Genomic DNA, 20,924 nt, shown 5'->3' with positions numbered 1-20,924 from the left:
ATGATTACTTTAGTGTGACAGCTATGGACCATCAGGAAATTGCCTCTCCCTGGTGTGGGCTGCGAATTATTTTTGCAGTTATCACACTCTGTGTGTGTGTGTGTGTGTGTGTGTGTGTGTGTGTGTGTGATAACTGTATGTGTGATAACTGCCAAACCCATCACCTGATGGCTGCCTGACATTTCTGGCAGGGGTGGGGTGAAAGGGGTGCTCTCCTGCTGAACAAGAATGCAGTCCCTATTGTACTGTGCAACAAAATATCAGGAATAAAAATATCTGTGCATGGTGGTGCATACTTGTGGTCCTAGCTACTCCAGAGGCTGAAGGGGGAAGATCATGTGAGCCCAGCAGATGAAAGCTGCAGTGAGCTGTGATTGTGCCATTGTACTCCAGCCTAGGCAAGAGAGCAAGACCCCATCACAAAAAAAAGACACAAATAAATGGAAACACATACTATGTTCATGAAGTGACCTAATATTGTAAAGACAGGCATACTGCCCAGAGCAATTTACAGATTCAGTGCAATTCTTACCAAAATCCCAGTGATATTTCTTTGCACCTCACCCTTCCTGATTTCAAAACCTATTACAAAGCTACAGTAATTAACTGTATGGTGCTGGCATAAAGATAGAAATGTAGACTTAGTGGAACAGAATAGAGAACTGAGAAGTAAGTTCTCATGTGCGTACTCAAATGATCTGCATAGATTTGTATCAAGGCTACAAAATGGGAAAGAATAATCTCTTCAGCAAATGGTATTGGGAAAACAGGATAGCCACATGCAAAAGGATGAAGTTGGACCCTTAACCTTGCCCTGCATGTAAAAATTAACTCAAAATGGATTAAAGACCTGAAATGACAAAACTCCTAGAAGAATATGTAAGGGAAAAGCTTCTTAGATTTGACTATGATTTATTTGATATGATACCAAAAGCTCAGACAAAAATAACAGCAATAGTGAGTGGGAGTGTATCAGACTAAAAAGCTGCCCAGCAAAGGAACAATCACCAGAGTGAAAAGGTACCCTATACAATGGGAGAAAATATTTGCAAGCCATATATCTGATTAGGAATTAACATCCATCATATATAAGGAGCTCATACTACTCAACAACAGGAAAAAGAAAAGTATTTAAAAATGTGCAAAATAGTGTAATGACGTATCTCCACAGAAGTTATACAGATGGCCAACAGTAATATGAAAAGATGTGCAACATCCCTAATCATTATGGAAATGCAAATCACAACCATAATAGTAAATGAATTATCTTACAACCATTTGGTCACTATTAAAAGAAAAAAAAACAAAATAACAGGTATTGGCGAGGATGTGGAAAAATTTAAACTCTTTTGCACTATCGATGGAATGTAAAATGGTGCAGACACTTTGGAAAACAGTTTGGAGGTTCTTCTCAAAATTGTTACCGTATGATCTAACAATCCCACGTCTAGGTCTCTATCCAAAAGGATTGAAAACAGGATCTTAAAGGGAAATTTGTGTAATCATGATTGTGGTATTCACAGTAGCCAAGAGGTGGAAATAACCTTAAGTGTCTATCAACAGATGAATGCATAAAGAGAATGTGGTATATACATACAGTAAAATATTATTCAGCCTTAACAAAAAAAAGGAAATCCTGTATATCCTACAACATGATGAACCTTGAGAATACTGTGTTAAGTGAAATAAGCTTATCGCAGAAAGACAAATACTGCATGATCCCTCTTTGAGTAGTCAAACTCTTAGTAAAATGTTGGTTGCTGGGATCTGGGAGGAGAGAACAAACAGGATTTGTTGTTCAGTGGACCTAGAGTTTCAGTTTTCAAGATAAAAGATCAGAGAACTGTTAAAAACAATGTTCTAATAGTTTATACCACTGTTAACTTAAAATGTTTAAGGTGATAAATTTTATGTTTTCTGTTTTTGACCACAGTAGAAAAAAGAATGAAATGAACAAATTGTCTTTCAGAGTTGTATTATAATTTTGCCTTTCCAGTAGCAGTATTTTATAGTTCTGGTCTTTCCACATTCTGATTAACATTTAGCATTGTCAATCTTAAATTTTAACTTCTCTAGTATGTGTGAATTGGTATTTTGTTGTAGTTACTTGCAGTTTCTTTATTACTAATGATACCGAGCGTCTTTTCCTGTGATTATTGGCCTGTTTTGTATCTTTTTTCAAGTGCTCATTTTCTCCCCGTTTATCTTTTTTAAATTGATAATGTAAGAATGCTTCGTATATTCTACATAGAAGTTCTTTATCAGATATATGTATTGCAGATATTATTCCCTAGGTTATGACTTGGTATTTTTTCTCGTTCAGTGATGTCTTTTGATGACAATTTTAAAGTTTTGATGAAACATAATTTCCCAATTTGGGTTCCACAGCTAGTATTTTTTTGGTCTTCTCTAGGAAATCCTTGTTTGTTTGAAGATTACCAAGTTATTTGCCTATGCTAAGTTTTATAATTTTTACTTTTATATTTTGTTCTATGATTTATCTCACATTTTTTATGTGTGTGGAGTATGACAGTTTAGATTGATTTTTAAAATACAGACATCTAGATATTCTAGCACCATTTGTTGAAAAGACTTTTTCATAAAAGTAATTTCCTTGGCACCTTACTAAAATATCAGTTTGCTCTAATATGCTTGGTTCTGATTCTGGACTCTTCTGTTGCTCTCTTTGTGTACCCATATGCAAATATCATACTTTCTGATTAGCTTTATAGTAATATTGAAATGGGACAGTATGAGTCTTTTACACTTTTTCTTTTTCTCTAGGATTGTTTTGACTATTTTTCACAGAAAATTTATCAAAAGTTTAGTTTTTATTAAAAACCTATTAGAATTTTAACTGTGATTACATTGAATCTAGAGATGAATTTAGGAAGAATGGATATTTTAACATTTTGTCTTCTTATCTAGGAACATGGCATCTCTCCATTTATTGAAGCCTCTGTAGTTTCTCTCAGCATTGTTTTGTAATTTTTAGTGTTTATGTATCTTTCACATTTTTAAAATAAATTTTTATATTTTATATTTTCGATGCTGTTATAAATGTGATTTGTTTCTTGATTTATTTTTCAGATTGTTTACTAATGACAAATGGAAATGATACTCAGTATTATATGTTGATTTTGTATTCTGCAACATTTTTTGGAATCTTTAGGTTTTTCTAAATAGGTGTTCATGTGGTCTGCAAACAAGGACAAATTGACTTTTTCCTTTCCAGTTAGGATACTCTTTATTTCTCTCTTGCCTAATTACTCTGGGTAGGACTTCTAGTACTAGGCTGAATAAAATTTGTAAGAGTAGGCATCCTTTTTCTCCTGGTTCTTAAAGGAAAAGCTTTTAGCTTTTCTCCACTCAATATGATGTTAACTGTGAGTTTGTCATAAATGGCGTTTAATTGTGTTGAGGTATTTTCCTTCTATACCTAATATTTTGAGAGATTTTATTTTGAAGGCATGTTGAATTTTATTGAATGCCTTTTCAACATCTTTTGAAATGATAATGTTTTTTGTGCTTCATTCTGTTAACATCATGTATTATGCTTATCGATTTTCATATCTTGAACCATTTTTGCATTTCTGTGATGAATCCCACTTAATCATGGTGAATAATCTTTTTAATGTGTTGTTGAATTAAGTTTATTAGTATTTTTTTTTTTTGAGACAGAGTCTTGCTCTGCGGTTCAGTGGCGCCGTCTCAGCTCACTGTAACCTCCACCTCCCAGGTTCAAGCAATTCTCCCTGCCTCAGACTCCTGAGTAACTGGGATTACAGATGCCTGCCAGCATGCCCTGCTAATTTTTGTATATTTAATAGAGATGAGGTTTCACCATGTTGGCCAGGCTGGTCTTGAACTCCTGACCTCTGGTGATCTGCCACCTCGGCCTCCCAAAGTGCTGGGATTATAGGTGTGAGCCACCGCGCCTGGCCAGTTTACTAGTATTTTGTTGAGGATCTTGACATCTGTGTTCATCAGGGATGAGCTTGTAGTTTTCTTTTTTTGTTGTGTCCTTGTCTGGTGTTGGTGTTAGAGTAATGCTGGGCTTGTAGATTGGGTTTCAAAGTATTCCTTCCTCTTTAATTTTTGGAAACATTGAATAGAATCAATATTAGTTCCTTTAAAAATATTTGGTAGAATTTAGCAGCACTGAAGCCATCAGGTCTTGGGCTTTTCTTGGAGGGATACTTTTACTACTGCCTCAGTCTTATTACTCGTTACTGGACTGTTCAGATTTTCTATTTCTTTATGGTTTATTGCTGGTAATTTTATGTGTGAGGAATTTATTCAGTTCTTCTAGGTTTTCCAGTTTGTTGGAGCATAATTATTTATAATGGTCTCTGATGATTCTTTATATTTCAGTTGTATCAGTTGTAGTATATCCATTTTCATCTCTGATTGTATTTTTTTGGTGCCTCTTTTTTTCTTAGTCTAGCGTAAACATTTATTGCTTTTGTTTCTCTCTTTAAAAGATCACTTTTCAACTCAATCTTTTGTATTGTTGTCTTAGTCTCAATTTCATTTATTTTTGTTTTAAATCTTAATTTGGGGTTTGGTTTGTTATTGCTTTTCTAGTTCCTTGAGGTGAATTTTGTTTTTCTTTTTCTTTTTCTTTTCTTCTCTTTCTTTCTTTTTTTTTTTAAGAGAGTCTCACTCTGTCAGCTAGGCTGGAGTGTGGTGGCATGATCACAGCTCATTGCAACCTCAACCAGGCTCATGTGATCCTCCCAACTCAGTTTCATGTGTAGCTGGGACTACAGGGATATGCCACCATACCTGGCTAATTTTTTTATTGTTTTGTAGAGACAGGGTCTTACTATGTTGCCCAGCTGGTCTTAAACTTCTGGCTCAAGTAGTCCTCCCACCTCAACCTCCCAAAGTGCTGGGATTACAAGTGTGAGCCATATACCTGGCCTACATTCAGCTGCTCTATGTCTTTTAATTGGAGAATTTAGTCCACTTACATTTAGTGTTACTACTAATAGGTAGGGAGGTAACTATTTTCTAGTTGTTTTGTAACTTCTTGGTTCCTTCTTACTGTCTTCTTTTGTGGTTAAGTGATTTTTCTCTGGTAGTATGTTTTAATTTCTTGCTTTTTAGTTTAACTATTACAGGTTTTTGGATTGTCATTACCATGAGGCTTACAAAAGATACCTTAAATTTATAACAAGTTATTTTGAACTGATGACAAATTAACTTTGATTGCAAAGAAAGAAACAAAGAAAATTGTAAAGAACTTTAAACTTTAATCCTCCCACATTTTGACTTTTATTTTCAGTTTACATTGTTGATATTGTTCAGGGTCAACTTCTAATTCTACTTCTCTTGCCATTTCTACCACATCTGTGGTGACTTCCTTCACTGAACTCTTGAACCCCTTAAAGTCATCTATGAAGATTGGAATCAACTGCCAGTCTTCTGTGAATGTTGATATTTGACCTCATCCCATGAATCATGAATATTCATAATGGCATCTAGAATAATGAGTCATTTCTAGAAGGTTATCAGTTTACTTTGTTCAGATCCATCAGAGGAATCACTATCTAGAGCAAATATCCATAGCCTTACAAAAAATGCATTTCCTAAATAGTAAGACTTGAGAGGTGAAATTACTCCTTGATCCTTGGGCTGCAGAATGGATATTGTTTTAGTAGGCATGAAAACAACATTGATATCCTTCATCCGAGCTCTGGGGCGACCAGGTGTGTTGTCAGTGAGCAGTAATATTTTGAAAGGAATCGCTTTGTAAGTGGTACATCTCAACAGTGTGCTTAAAATATTTAGTAAACCGTGTTGTAAACAGACATGCTATTATTCAGGCTTTCTTGTTCCATTTCTGGAGCACAGGTAGAGTAGATTTAGCATAATTCCTAAGGGCCCTAGAATTTTTGGAATGGTAAATGAGCATTGGCTTCAACTTAGAGTCACTACTAGCCTCTAACAAGATACTAATTCTGTCTTTTGAGGCTTTGTAGCCAGACACTGGCTTTTACTCTCTAATTGTGAAAGTAGTAGATGGCATCTTTTCTCCATATAAGGCTGTTTTGTCTACAGTGAAAAATCTGTTTAGTGTAGCCACCATTATCAGTGATCCAGACTAAATCTGGATGACTTGCCATATAGCTTCTACATCAGGACTTGCTGCTTCACCTTGTACTTCTGTGTTATGCAGACAGCTTCTTTCCTCAAACCTCCAATGTCTGCTAGCTTCAAACTCTTCTTCTGCAGTTTCCTTACCTCTGTCAGCCTTTATAGAATTGAAGCTAGTCCGGGCCTTGCTCTGGAATAGGCTTTGGACAAAGGGAATGTTGTGTCTGGTGTGATTTTCTATCCTTTACCACTAATACTTTCTCCATATCACCATAAGTGTTCTTCACATTTATCAGTCATCTGTTCTGGAGCAGCACTTTTAATTTCCCTGAAGAACCTTTTTTTTTTATTTTTTGCATTCTCATATTGGATAATTGTTTAGTGCAAGAGACCAAGCTTTAAGTCTGTCTTGGCTTTTGATACATTTTCCTGGCTAAGCTTAGTCATTTTTAGCTTTTGATTGAAAATGAAAGATATGTGGCTCTTCCTTTTGCTTGAACACTTAAGAGTTCATTGTAGGGTTACTAATTGGTCTAACTTCAATGTTGTTATATGTGAGTTAATAGAGAGGCCCTCCTAGAGGGAGAGAGACGGAGGAATGGTCAGTTGTGGAGCTGTCAGAATATACAAAACAATTTATCAATTAATTTTGTCATCTTAAATGAGGATTGTTTTGTAGTGCACCAAAACAATAATATCAAAGATCACTGATCACCATAGTAGATATAGTAATAATGAAAAAGTCTGAAATATTCTGAAAATTATTAAAATGTGACTATGCACATAACATGGGCACATGTTGTTGGAAAAATTATGCTGGTAAGAGTTTCTGGACACAGGGTTGCTAGAAAACTTCAGTTTGTTAAAAAAACACAGTGTGATGTGTCATAGTCAAGCACAGTGGAATTGAAACAAGGTATTCCTGTATTCTGCTTTATTATTTTAATGACTTTCTAGCTATTCCTTGTTCCTATAACCATTATTATTTTAGTGGTTGCTCTAGGAATTAGTGTCCTCTTTAAGTTGTCATCATATGCCTAGAGGGCAGTACTTTATCACCTCATATGAAATATGAAGAACCTTGCTATAGCATAATTTTAATTAGCCCCCACCCTTTGTTCTTTTTCATTATATATTTTACATCTGCATGCATAATTTACTCCACAGTGCTATGCTGATTGTTGCGTTAAACACCCTTTCTTAAAGAACAGAAAAAAAATCTTTTACACTCATACATTTACTTAGTGTTTTCAATACCCTTCATTCTTTTTTGTAGGTACAAATTTCAGTTTTGTTGTCATTTTTCTTCATTTTGAAGAACTTTCTTTAGGATTCTGTGTATTGCCAATTTTCTTTTCTTTTTTCTTTTTTTTTTTTTTTTTGGAGACGGAGTCTCGCTCTGTCGCGCAGGCTGGAGTGCAGTGGCACGATTTTGGCTCACTGTAACCTCCGCCTCCCGGGTTCAAGCAATTCTCTGCCTCAGCCTCCCAAGTAGCTGGGATTACAGGTGCCCGCCAGCATGCCTGGCTAATTTTTGTATTTTTAGTAGAGACGGGGTTTAACCATTTTGGCCAGGCTGGTCCTGAACTCCTGACCTCGTGATCCACCCACCTCAGCCTCCCAAAGTGTTGGGATTACAGGGGTGAGCCACTGTGCCTGGCCTATTGCCAATTTTCTTGTGACAAATTATCTGAGTTTTTTATTCTCTGAAAATATTTTCATTTACTGCCAAGTTTGAAGGATATTTCATTGATGTAGAATTGCTGTATTTTTTCTTTTAGTACTTTAAAAATTGTTTTATTTTCCTTTTGCCTCTATTGTTTCTAATTAGAAGTCAACTTCCACTGTATAATTGATCCCCTCTATGTAATGCATCTTTTTACATAGTCTTGTACTTTTACAGTATTCAGTTATTTGGCTTTTTGTTTAAAATGGATAACATCTGAAGTCTATTACCTTTTCATAGCCCACTCTTCCTGCTTTGCTTAGTTTAAATTTTATTTACAGTCATAGTTATTAATCCCTCTACAACATCCTGTACTACTTTACCTCCTTAACTTTATTTGCTTATTGACACCACAACACTGGTTAAATCCAACATAACTGTTTCTCCATTCCTATTTTTAAGCAGGTGAATGTGGTTTATGAAAAAAAAGAAACCTACACTGGTCTCATTTTAAATTCATGAGCACTAATCTCATTTGTGCCCTTATTCTTGCCTTGCAATCATTAAATTTTTCCTGTTAGGTTACCTGGCCCACTCTTCTGACCAACTCTTTTATACTTCCTTCACTTTAATTTAATATATTTTTTCACATCTTTTCTCTTAGCTCATGACCATAGTTCTCCACTGAAAAATTGAGGAAATTGAAAGAGATGTTTCATAATATCCTGTTACCATGTGCATTCATAACCTGTATCTATGCATGTATATTTTATATTTTCTTCTGTTACTGTGGATGAAATATCCATGTATCTAGCTAAAGCAAGTCCTTTATGTGAGCATTGTAACCAACTCCTTCTAGACAATTTCATTTTATTGCTTTGGCAATTTTACGCTTTCTTTCTGTAACATCACATTTTCACTCTTTATATGATCATTCTTATTATCATACACCTTTGTCATTATCTCTCTCATCTTAAAAAGAAGATGAAAGAAGTCATTGATCTTACATTCCATTTTAGGCAGTACTCTTTACTCCTGCTTATTTTTTTTACAGCAAAACTTTATAAGAGGGTTGACTGTTGGCTGTCTACATTTTCTGTCTTCTCTTTCTTGAACTCCTCCAATAAACTTTTACAAGTCAAAGAGAATAATCCCCATTGTTATGGTCAATTCTTAGATTCCTTATTTTTGTTTTACACCTATATGAAATGCTTGACACAGTTTATCCTCTTTTCCTCTCTTCTCCCCTCCCCTCTCTTTTTTTCTTTTCTTTTCTTTTTGAGACGGAATCTCACTTTGGCGCCCAACCTGGAGTACAGTGGCACGATCTCAGCTCACTTCAACCTCCGCCTCCTGGGCCCAAGTGATTATCTCGCTTTACCTTCCTAGTAGCTGGGATTACAGGCACCTGCCACCATGCCCAGCTAATTTTTCTATTTTTAGTAGAGACAGGATGTCACCATGTTGGCCAGGCTGGTCTCGAACTCCTGACTTCAGGTGATCTGCCCGCCTTGGCCTACCAAAGTGCTGCGATTACAAGCACTGCACCCGGCCGTCATTTTCTTTTTTAAAACACTTCTTTACTTGGCTTGTTAGAACACCAAAGTTTGTTGATTTTTTTTTCTACGTTTTTGGCCTTTCTCAGTCTTTTTGCTGTGTAAGTAAATCTTCTGAGTATCTGTCCTTAGATCTCTTCTTTTTTCACTCTACCCTCATTCTCTTGATTATTCCCATCCATGTTCATGGTTTTAAGTGTCATCTCCATGTCAGTGACTTTAAAATGCATATTTCTGTGTAGCCTTCCTTTCTGAACTCTTGTCCATCATATTCAAAAGTATACTAATGGCCATTTTTATATTTAATGGGATCTCACACTTAATTTTGCCAAAAACACCCTCATAATATTTTGCCTCCCCCACTCCCACCCCCCGGCAAATGCTGCATCTCTTAATTTTTTTCTCCATCTTGTTTAGTGGTAACTCCACTATTCCAGTTGTCAGGCCAACGATGTTAGTGTAGTTCTATGTTCTCTTTATTTCACGGCCACATCTGATTTATCAGCAAATTCTTTTGGCATTGTCTTTACAAAACCCGTCTTACCAGAAAACATTCTATAAAACACTTTGTACCACACCACCATTGTCACCACCCTGCTCCCTGACTATATTATCTTTCACTTGTCTTATTAACTGGTCTTTTTTTCTGATTTTGGCTCTGCCTTTATTCTATTTTTATACAACAACACAGTGATTGTGTTATATTTTAGGTTAGAGAGTGTTACTCTTCTGTTTAAACCTTCCAATATAACTTCTGACTTGCTTCAGAGTGAAAGCTAAAACCTTTGTACTATAACAGAAGATTTGCCCTCCATTGCTGCTGACCATATCTTTTGCTCAGTTTGTCTTTGGTTTAGTTCCAGTCATCATGGCTTCTTTGCTATCATCAAATATTGTGAGCATGTTCCTATTCCTACAGTTTCAAACATGCTGTATAATACTTACTTTATTTTATTTGCAGTCTAAGACCCATTGGAATATAGGTGCCCAAATACAGAACTTTTTTCTTTTTGTTGTAAGCACTGAGTACGTAGCAAATTGTCCTAGCACATAGTAGGCACTCAAGATTCAGTTTTCCTTTTCATAAGTGAGTTCCTCTCCCACCTGTTTTTCTTAAACTTGTTTTCAGATCCGTGATTCTAACTGCAACTATGAGGCCTTTATGAACATTATTAAATTGAGTGACAATATTGGAGAGCTAGAAGCAGTCAGAGATAAGGCAGCAGAAGAATTACAGTATCTTAGATCTCTAGATACAGCTGGTGATGGTAAGTAATGTATTTAATTTAAAATATATTTTTTGAAGTATTATTTTATCTTCAAAACTTTGATTAATTTACCTAAATGTCATTTTCTGATATTAATGTTTTCACCTTAATTAAATCTTCCTTATTAGGTTAACATGTGCTTAGAGTAAAAGCATTATTTTCAGAATGTGAGAATGTGATTATTGTAATTATCCCTAAAGTGAAGGTAATTGGCATGGTTTACTTTTAATTAAATAATTTCACTGTATAATTTCAGATGGTTTCTTTTATTGAATAAAACAGTTGCTGTATTATTGGTTATTTTGTTAAATTACAGTAAGTGCATGTTTAAAGTATTTCATAAATAACATCACCACTTTCTAGTTCATGATTTCTTTGCTTTTAGATATCAACACTATCAAAAATCAAATAAATAGCTTACTATTTGTGAAGAAGGTATGTGACTCAAGAATACAGCGATTGCAGTCAGGCAAAGTAAGTAAAGTACTTTTGAATTAACGTTTAGTTATAAATACTATACTATAGGGATTAAAAATGCACAGTAAAGGACAAAAAGTAGGACGTTTACCAGTGCAGCACTTTACAAGAGGACTTTAAAAAGAGTTTTCTCTTCTACAATGTGATATAAATATTTGTTAAAACATGCCGAAAAGGTTAACTAAAATGCTGCCTGAAAAATGTTAAAGTAATTGAAGATTTTATTTTATTCCTTGATTTATTTATGCATTTACTTGTGTATCATTTGTTTATTCAAAATTTACATTTATTCAATTTTGTGAGTTGGGTACTTTTTAGAAGAGCCAAGCAGACAGACTCTTTTCATGGAGTTTACATTTTAGTTGCGGAGTCAGGAAATAAACCAATAAGCAAATTGATGCGTAATATCAGGTGGTGACATCTACTGCAAAAAACAGTAATAAAGCAAAGTAGCATATAGAGAATGTCTTGGACTGGTTTAGATAGGTTCCAAGAGGTTCGACGACACTTGATCGTAGTGAGATCTAAATAACATGAGGCAGTTAGTCCTGTGATGTATTTTTGTTTGCCTTTGAAGTATCTATCTTAGAGGCAGTCATGAGAGCAAATGCAGGGGCACTAAAGTAACAATGTCCTTGGTGAATTGGAGGAGGTCGTTGTGGTTGGTATGGAATGAATTAGCTATTGTGCTAGGAATGAAGTCATAGAAGAACCGGGGGGTTAAATCTTATATGGTCATATATGGTCTTAGTGGCCATAGTAAGAATTTTATTTTATTCTAATTATGATGAAAATCAATTGGAGATTTGCCCTGACAAGTGACATTACCTGACTTACAAGCTAAAAGTTAAAATTATTATCTTTACTCTTTGTGGAGAATAGACACAAAGTGTGAGATGATGGGGGTAAGAATGGAAACTGAGAGATTATTTGCAATACTCCTGATTTAAAACTAGATAAGAGATGTCTATGTCTAAAAAAGAGGTTGTGAGAAGCGATTAGAGACTGGATATAGTGCTAATAGGATTTTCTTAATGGAGTGAATATGGGGTGAGAAAGAAAAAATAACTCAAGGATAATTTCAGGGTATTTTGGTTTGAGCAACTGTATAAATAGTGGTGCTGTTTACTGAATTGGGTAACACTGAGAGGGGAGGAAGTTTGGAAAAGAGAATTGAGTTTTGGGTATTTTAATTTGAGATCCCTGTTTGACATTCAAGTAGACATGCCAATTGTTAATCTTGAGTTCTAAGGAAAAGTTAGTGATGGAGATGAATTTTGTAAATCCTCAGAATTATCAGATGTTTAATGTTGAGAGACTGGATGATGTTATCTAAAAGAGTGTGTGTAAGTAGGAATGCACTGGTGACTTGGTCCTACTACACTTCAGTGAACAGAGTTTAAGACAAAGTAAAGAGTCTAGGCAAAGAAACAGAGTAAATAGCCAGTGAGATTGCAGGAAAACCTGAGCATGTGATATTGAAGCAGGGTACTTCCCTGACCCCTTCGCAGGACTTGCAACAGGGGTGTCTTGTTTACTACTCAGCCTGCTATTCTCAACTCTTTGTGGTGGGGAGCGTGTGAGCAAGCCAGTGGGAACTTGAGTGAAGGAGTGCTGGAACCAGCCTGCCACTTCGGCACTGGCGGGATCAAACTCCACTCACTCGGACCCACTGTATTCCACCCCTCGCGAGAGGGAGCGCACAGGTGAGTGGGTGGAGGAACTGGCCAGATGCATTAGCACTGGCAAGAGCAAACTCTGTTCAGGCCCTACAGCTGTCCAGTCAGGGGTGCCTGTGACTCCCAAAGCCCTAGAAGGTGTGTTACAGTGCTCTCTTAGCTCTGCTGTCTTTGGATGGCTTAAGGGTTAACAGCTCAGTGGACCATTTGCCTTTTTGCATGAGGCGGCTGTCCTTCACCAGTGACGGCACAGGGCCAGTGTGAAAGCCTTTTGTGTGCACACTCGTGGCTTCTGAGCTCTTATTCGGCGTCCAGGAAAAATGAAGTTGCATGAATGAGTTGAAAGATGGTAAATGCTGGAGACTTTATGGCCGATGAAAGCGGTTCTCAGTGGGAAGGGGAGCTGAAAAGGGGAATGGGGCGGGTAGGTAATCTTCTCCTGAAGTCCAGCTGTCTCCATTTGGATTCTTTCCGAAGTTATGCCATCAAGCTGTCCCTCTGAAGTTGAGCCGCTTCTCTCCAACGTCCAGCCGTAGTCCCGGCTACCAGCTGAGTCTCGGTTTTTTATAGGCACAGGATGGGGTGGTGTGCGGCCATGGGTGGTTTAGGAAAAGGCAACATTCGAGCAGGAAAACAGGGATATAAATTCTCATTTAGGACTGTGGGCTCAGGCTTTTTGGCTTGAGGGGGTGGTGTTTCGCCAGGGACCACCCTTTTCTGCCTAGAATTTTGTGCCCCCTGTCCCTAATAATATCTCAGAAGCCAAATGTTAAAAGTGTTTATAAAAGGGAAAGAAGAGGTGTATCGAAGGATAACATGGAGAAAGATGAAGACTGAGAATTGACCATTGGACTTCCTACCTTCTGGATTATTGGTGATCTGATGAGAGCATTTTTTGTGGAGTAGTGGAGAAAAATCTTAATTGGAGTTTGTCCATGAGAGAATGGGAAGAGGTAAATTAGAAACAGTAATGATAGTTGCTCTTTAGAGAAGTTTTGCCCTAAAGGAGAGCAGAGATTTGGGGCTTTAAAGCAGGAAAAAGCATTTCTTAAATACCCTTAGGTTTTTAATGAGGTCACATTTTTGCTGTGGTTTTCTGTTTTGAAAATTTATTTATGACTCTCTGGTCTTATAATTTTACAGTGTATTTAAATTCCTTAAGGAATAGAAGAATTATTTTTAAAAACCGTGGTGGCATATGCCTGTAATCCCAGCTACTCGGGAGACTGAGGCAGGAGAATCACTTGAACCTGGGAGGCAGAGGTTGTGGTGAGCCGAGATGGCACCATTGCACTCCAGCCTGGGCAACAAGAGCGACACGCCGTCTCAAAAAAACAAACAAACAAAAAACAAACAAAAAAACCCCTTAAATTTAGTTTTCTAGGTGAATTATAACTTAAGAAACATTACTTGAGGCCCATATTTGTTACGTGTGTGTGTGTGTGTGTACCTTTGTTTTGGTTAACTTTATTTTAAAACTAGTTTATATACTCGTGCAAATGAGCATAGAAGAAAGATACGGTTTCACTTGTGCTTTTCTTTAACTACTTCCTTATCTAGATCTCAGAGGTAGTGATCTTTCAGCGTCATTACTCAGTGTGTTTTCCCAGGCACTTTTTGATACTGAATCCTTTTAAAATTTAGGTATTTTGTTTACAAGCCTGTCAATTCCATTTTGAATACAAGCTTTATTTTTTAATGAGCTCAGATCATACACTGTTTTCCTTTGTAAGTAAACTCAGAATCCGCACGGATTTGCAGTTATATAGCCATGTTACTTATCTTGAAATCTTAGAAACCTTTATCCTCAGCGAATTTTCCTCCCATCCTGTATCTGTGGAGCCGCTGCTGGGCAGGAGAAAGAGGTGATACAATTTGAAGAAGGAAGACTTAGTAGGAATCATGTGCTGCCTCTAGATTGCTCTCTACCAGACATTTAAAGTCAGTTAGCTGTTATTATTCAGTACTTATATGAAGGAAAATACAAATTATAGAGATGGATTTTTTTTTTAATTCTCTACATTTTCCTTTATTTACCACCTATGCTTAATTTAGTATCTGCCTCTGAATATGGCAGCCTACTTCATTTACAGTAAACCTGCCTATCTTTCTTTTTTAAATAGAGGGTTCTGAAATATGAACTTGGGAATATAGAGAAGCCAGTGAAAATAAATAATTCATAGAAACATCATGGCTCTTATTGGAAAGGGCAGCAGCATTTGAAAACACATAGTCATACTTACCGGCTTTGTGACTTAATAGGCAACCTTTTTCATCTTCGTTTTCCTTGTCTGTTAAGTAGATGTGGTGATACATATCCAACAGGATTGCTTTGCGGATTAAATGAAGTAATATGTGTAATGTGACTAGCCCAAAGCCTGATACGTAGATGCTCTTTAAATTTTGGGCGCAATTTTTCCCTTTTTTTTTTTCATATGTAGGTTGTTTCCTTGCTCTGTGACTTTGAAAAGTATGTCTGAAATTCACTGTTTAGAGAGTCTGGAAAAAAAAACACATTTTCTCTAATAATTAGAGATTTTACTGAGTTAGGAGCAAAATTACTCTTTAGGCATATTTTGTTTTCCTAGTAGTAAATAGACTTTATACATGAAAATGTTGAGTTTTTAAAATTCTTGCATATATTAAACATTTCCTTCACCCTTTTAGCCTTTGGAATGTTCATTTTCATTTGGAATATATAGAGATAGAGAATAATTGAAAATATAGTGATTCTATTTATTTTATATTGAAAGAGTTGAATGCTATTATTTTTAATGTGTTAATATTTTTAATTTGCTAAGCAACTCCTAACTAGGAATTTAAATTCACACAATGTATACCTATTGGGAAACAACATGCATGAGAAGGGAAAAACTTCATCTTTACTCCGTTTTAGCTTGATTTTTTTCCTTATATTTATGTAAACATCTTTACCAATGAATGATCAGATAAAATATTAACTTATATTCACTTTTGCCTGTAGGAAATAAATACTGTGAAACTTGCAGCAAACTTTGGGAAACTTTGCACAGTCCCCCTGGACAGCATTCTTGTAGACAATGTTGCACTACAATTTTTTATGGGTAGGTAGATCAATTCTATTTAAATGATACAGCCATTGAATTTCTTTTTCGATTTTTTATTGTAAAATACACATAAAATTTAGTATCTCAACTATTTTTAAGTGTATAGTTCAGTGATATTAAATGTAGTCATGATGTTGTACAGTCTCCAGAACTATTTTTATCTTCCGAAACTGAAACTCTACTCATTGAACACCAACTCTCTCCATTCCTCACACCCTCAACCCCTGCAACCATCATTCTGCTTTCTGTCTCTATAATTTTGACTACTCTTAAGTACCTCACGTAGGTGGAATTGTACAGTATTTGCCTTTTAGTTACTGGCTTACTCACTTAACGTGGATATGCCCTCAGGTTTTATCCGTGTTATAGCATATGTGAGAATTCCTTCCTTTTTAATGCTGAATAATATTCGTGTGTGTGTGTGTGTGTACACACACACACACACTTGCTTCTCCCCTTACCTCTTCTCCCCTCCCTCCACTTTTCCTAATTTCTCTGCCTAGTACTTCCAGTACTATGTTGAAACGAAGTGGCAAATACAGGCATCTTTGTCTTGTTCCTGATCTTAATGTTTTTGTTCCTGATCTTAAATAAAAGTATTTTGTCTTTCATCATTGAGTGTATTATTCACTGTGGGATTTTTCAGATACAGCTTTTATTATTTTGAGATAGTAGCCTTCTGTTCCTAGTTTATTGAGTGTTTTTGTCATGAAAGTGTGTTGAATTTTGTGATACGCTTTTTGTGCATCAATTAAGATGTGGTGTTTATCCTTCATTCTGTTGTGCTGTATTAGACTGATTTTTTTTTTGTATATTCAACCATCTTTGGATTCCAGGAATAAATGCCACCTTAGTCATGGTGTATAATTTCTTTAATATGCTGCTGAATTTGTTTTGCTAGTATTTTATGGAGGATTTTTACATCTATATTTATAAGGAACATTGGTCTGTAGTTTTCTTGTACTGTCTTTATCTGGTTCTGTTTTCAGGATAATGCTGGCCTCATAGAATGAGTTAGGAAGTGTTTCCTGTTTAATTTTTTGGAAAAATTTAAAAAGGATTGGTGTTACTTTTCTTTAAATGTTTGATAGAATTCACCAGTAAGGCTATTCAGGTCCAGGTCTTTTCTTTATTGACGATTTTTGGTTACTGATTCATTCTCCTTACTACCTATCAGTCTCCTCATCAGATTTTCAATTTCTTCATGATTTAGTTTTGGTGGATTTTCTGTTTCTAGGAATTTTTCCATTTCCACTAGGATATCCGATTTATTGGCATACAGTTGTTCATAGTACTTTTAGTTTTGTAGAGTCATTAGTAATATCCCCAGTTACACTTCCGATTTTAGTAATTTGTATCTTTTCTCTTTTTGTCCTCCTAGATAAATGTTTGTCAATTTTGTCACTCTTTTCAAATAATCAACTGTTGCTTTCATTGACTTTTACTATTGTTTTTCTGTTCTCTCTTTTGTTTATCTCTGCTCTAATCTTTACTGTTTCCTTCCTTCTGCTAGCTTTGGGTTTAATTTGTTCTTTTTCTATTTCTTTATGTTGTAAAGTTAAAAAGCTTTATAACATAAGGAAAGATGATTTGAGATTTTCCTTTTTGCTGTGTCCCATTAGTTTGGTATGTTATGTTTGTTTTAATTAATCTTTATGTATTTTCTAATTTCTCTTGTGATTTCTTCTTTGATCCATTGGTTGTGTGAGTGTGTTTTCATGTTTTCAGAGTATAAGTAGGGTAAATAAAAAGTGTGTTGTTTGATTTCCAAAAATATGTGAATTTTCCAGTTTTAATTTTGTTATTGATTTATAATTTTATCCCATTGTAGTTGGAGAAGATGCTTTGCATGATACCCATTTTTAAAAACTTTATGAGACTCAATTTGTGGCCCACTGTATGGTCTGTTTAGAAAATATTCCATGTGTACCTGAGAAGAAGCTGTATGCTGTTGTTGGGAAGTGTTCTGTATGTTTGTTAAGTCTACCTGGTATATTGTGTTAAGTCCTCTATTTCCATACTTGTCTTCTGTCTGGGTCTATCCGTTACTGAGAGTGGGGCATCGAAATCTCCCACTATTATTGTGGCACTGTCTCTTTTTCCCTTCAAATCTGTCTGTTTTTGCTTCATATATTTTGGTGATCTGTTAATAGGTATGTAACTGTTTATAATTGTTGTATTATTTTGTTATGCTGAATCTTTTATTAGTATATAATGACCTTGTTTACATCTTAACCATTTTTGATTTAAAGTCTATTTTAGCTGATACTAGTATAGCCTCCCCTGCTCTATTTTGGTTACTGTTTGCATGTGATGTGATTTTTCATTCTTTCACTTTCAATTTATTTATGTCTTTGTATCTAAAGTCTTTGTAGACAGTATATCATTGGATTGATTTTTTTAATCCATTCTGCCAGTCTCTGTCTTTTGATTAGAAAGTTTAATCAATTTACATGTAAAGTAATTATTTATAAGGAAAGAGTTCTGTCATCTTATTTGTTTTCTACATGCTTTATGTCTTTTTTGATAGTCTTTTCTACATAACTGGCTTTTGTATTTAGTTGATTTTTTTGTAGTGACATGTTTAAATTTCTTTCTCATTCCTCTTATGTATATTATGTAGCCATTTTCTTTGTGGTTACTATGGGGATTACATGTAACATCCTAAATTTATGACACTGTAATTTGAAATTATGCCAGCTTAATTTCAAATATATTCAAAACTTTGCTCCTTTACAGCTCTGTCACCATCCCTCTTTTGATGATGTCACAAAACTAAGTCTTTACAAATTGTGTGTTCAAAATATGAACTAATAGCTCTTTTAAATGAGTTACTTTTGTAAATTATGTAGAAACCAGGATGTGCAGTAACAAAGTACAATATTTCTGGCTTTCAGACTGATAGTTGATTTTTTTAAAAATCGTATTCGTCTTTCCAGTCACATAGAAAACAAAAAAATAGAGTTACAAATCATTGTTAATAATACTAGCTTTTATAATTGCCCATATTTTTATTTTTACTGAGATATTTATTTCTTCATATGATTTCAAAGTACTAAGTTACTATCTAGTGTCCTTTTGTTTAATTTACCCTTCAGCACATTTTGCAAGGCAGGTCTTATGGTAAGATGCTTCCTTTGCTTTTGTTTATCTGGGAATCCTTACTTCTCTCTCATTTTGAAGTATAGTTTTGCCAGATATAGGAACTTGGTTGACAATATTTTTCTTTTAGCACTTTGAATATCACTCCATCACCTTCTAGCCTCCAAAGTTTCTTGAAAGAAATCTGCTGATAATCTTTTGGATATTTTGTATGTGCTGTTTTTCTCTTTCTGCTTTCGGATGATTTATTTTTTGAAAGTTGAATTATAATGTGTCTCCATGTGGGTATCTTTGAATTCATCTTAGTTGGAGATTGTTGAGCTTTTTGGATGTTTATATTTGTGCCTTTCTTCAAATTTGGAAAATTTTCAGTCATTTCTTCAAATATGATCTGCCTGTTTCTCTCTTTCTTCTCCTTATAGAACTCCCATATGTAACTTGGTCCAGCAGGTCCCTTAGGCTCTGTTTACTCTTCTTTATATTTTTACATTCTGTTTCTTGAATCTAAAACTTTTATTAATCTATCCTTACATTTGCTGATTCCTCTGCCTGCTCAAATCTACCTTAAATTTCCTTTAGTGCATTTTTTATTTTGGTTATGTACTTTTCACCTCCATTTTATTTTGGTTTCTTCTAGGTTTTCTATCTCTATTGATCTTTCCATTTTGTTCATAGATTGTTTTATTGACTTTTTTACATCTTTCTTTAGTCTTTTGGGCATCTTTAAGGTAGTTGTTTTAAAGTCTTCATCTAGTAGATCTTCCATCAGGTCTTTTTTGGGGACAGTTTCTGTTGATGTCTGTTGGCTTTTTTTCCTCTTTGAATGGGCCACACTTGCCATGTACTTTGTATGCCTTGGGGTGTGTGTGCATGTGTGTGTGTGTGTGTGTGTATGAATAACTGGCTATTTGAATCTAATAAGGTAGTAACTGGAAATCACTTCCCTTTCCTTAGGGTTTGCTGTTCTTTATTGTTGTTTTTAATATGTAGGCTGTCTATGCTAAGGATCAGCCTGAGGTATAAACTTAAAGTCTTCTCAAGACTATTCTGAGCTTGTGGTTTTCCCTGGGCATGCATAGTCACTTTCTAATTTTCCCACATATGTGGTTGCTTTTGAATGTCCTCATTTTTAATGCATGGCTCCCAAAGGGAGATAAAGGTAAAACTGTAGGAGTCAAGGGAGAAAGGGTGCCAGTCTTCTAAATCCCTTGCTTGTTACTTCAGCAGAAAGGAAAGGGGCTTGGACCAATCAAGAGATATGCAACAACAAAGGCTGCCTATTTGTCTGTACCTCTTTGATCAGAAGCAGCAGTGTGCTGTCAGAGCCTAGATCCTGAATATTTGAAGGACAAGTTGTTTTTTGTCCACCCTGGTTCCTCCTTGCTGTGTACAAGCTAATTCTGGAGTGCATGCACAGCTACTTGTTCTAGTGGTCTGAGAGTGGGGAGTGGTAGCTGCAGTTGTGCTAAGAGCTGGAATGGACTGAGATTAACCAAAGCTTACTTCCCAAGCCTTCCCTTAAATGTTGCAAATCTTCAGTAGATTCCAGAGTTCCAAATTAGTTACATCAGATTCTGCCATTGCACTTGTTGTGGAGGTGGAGAGATAGAATTCTGGTGCTTCACACTCCCACATCTTCTTTGAAATTTTTAAGAATTTTAAATATTATTGAATTTTAAGTAGTTAATATTTTGCGTGCCAAATTCAGTCCAGCCTTTATTCTCTGAAATGTTTTTCTTTAGAAACCATGGAGGTAGAGCTTTGTTTTGTTTTGAAGGAAATAGTTATCATAAATAATGTGCATTTACCAAACTGCTTTTAAAATAAATTCTAGGAAATTCTAATGCAAATTAAAATTCATTGAGAAAGAGTACTTTATTGGGAACATACAATGTATATAACCTGTTTGTATCGTTTTTGTTCATGTGTACATGAAGGATTTTGTTTTTATACCATTTTAATATATACTTTTTAATTTAGATCTTATT

At 35.3% G+C, this 20,924-nt stretch overlaps 1 protein-coding gene across 6 annotated transcripts in view; it reads left to right on the top strand.

Moving 5' to 3' along the window:
- The window catches only part of SNX13 (sorting nexin 13), a 149,718-nt gene that overhangs the window by 79,252 nt on the left and 49,542 nt on the right, over positions 1-20,924 (top strand). For all 6 annotated transcript variants that reach the window (XM_055347382.1, XM_055347383.1, XM_019031635.3 and 3 more), the window contains 3 exons: positions 10,454-10,592; positions 10,978-11,066; positions 15,732-15,831. In XM_055347382.1, the coding sequence (XP_055203357.1) occupies positions 10,454-10,592; positions 10,978-11,066; positions 15,732-15,831 (328 nt within the window). The remainder of the gene's footprint in view (positions 1-10,453; positions 10,593-10,977; positions 11,067-15,731; positions 15,832-20,924) is intronic.

The sequence above is a fragment of the Gorilla gorilla genome, chromosome 6 (assembly GCF_029281585.2).
Source record: "Gorilla gorilla gorilla isolate KB3781 chromosome 6, NHGRI_mGorGor1-v2.1_pri, whole genome shotgun sequence".
In the NCBI taxonomy this organism is placed as follows: Eukaryota; Metazoa; Chordata; class Mammalia; order Primates; family Hominidae; genus Gorilla; species Gorilla gorilla.
This window is presented reverse-complemented; position numbering and strand designations above follow the sequence as displayed.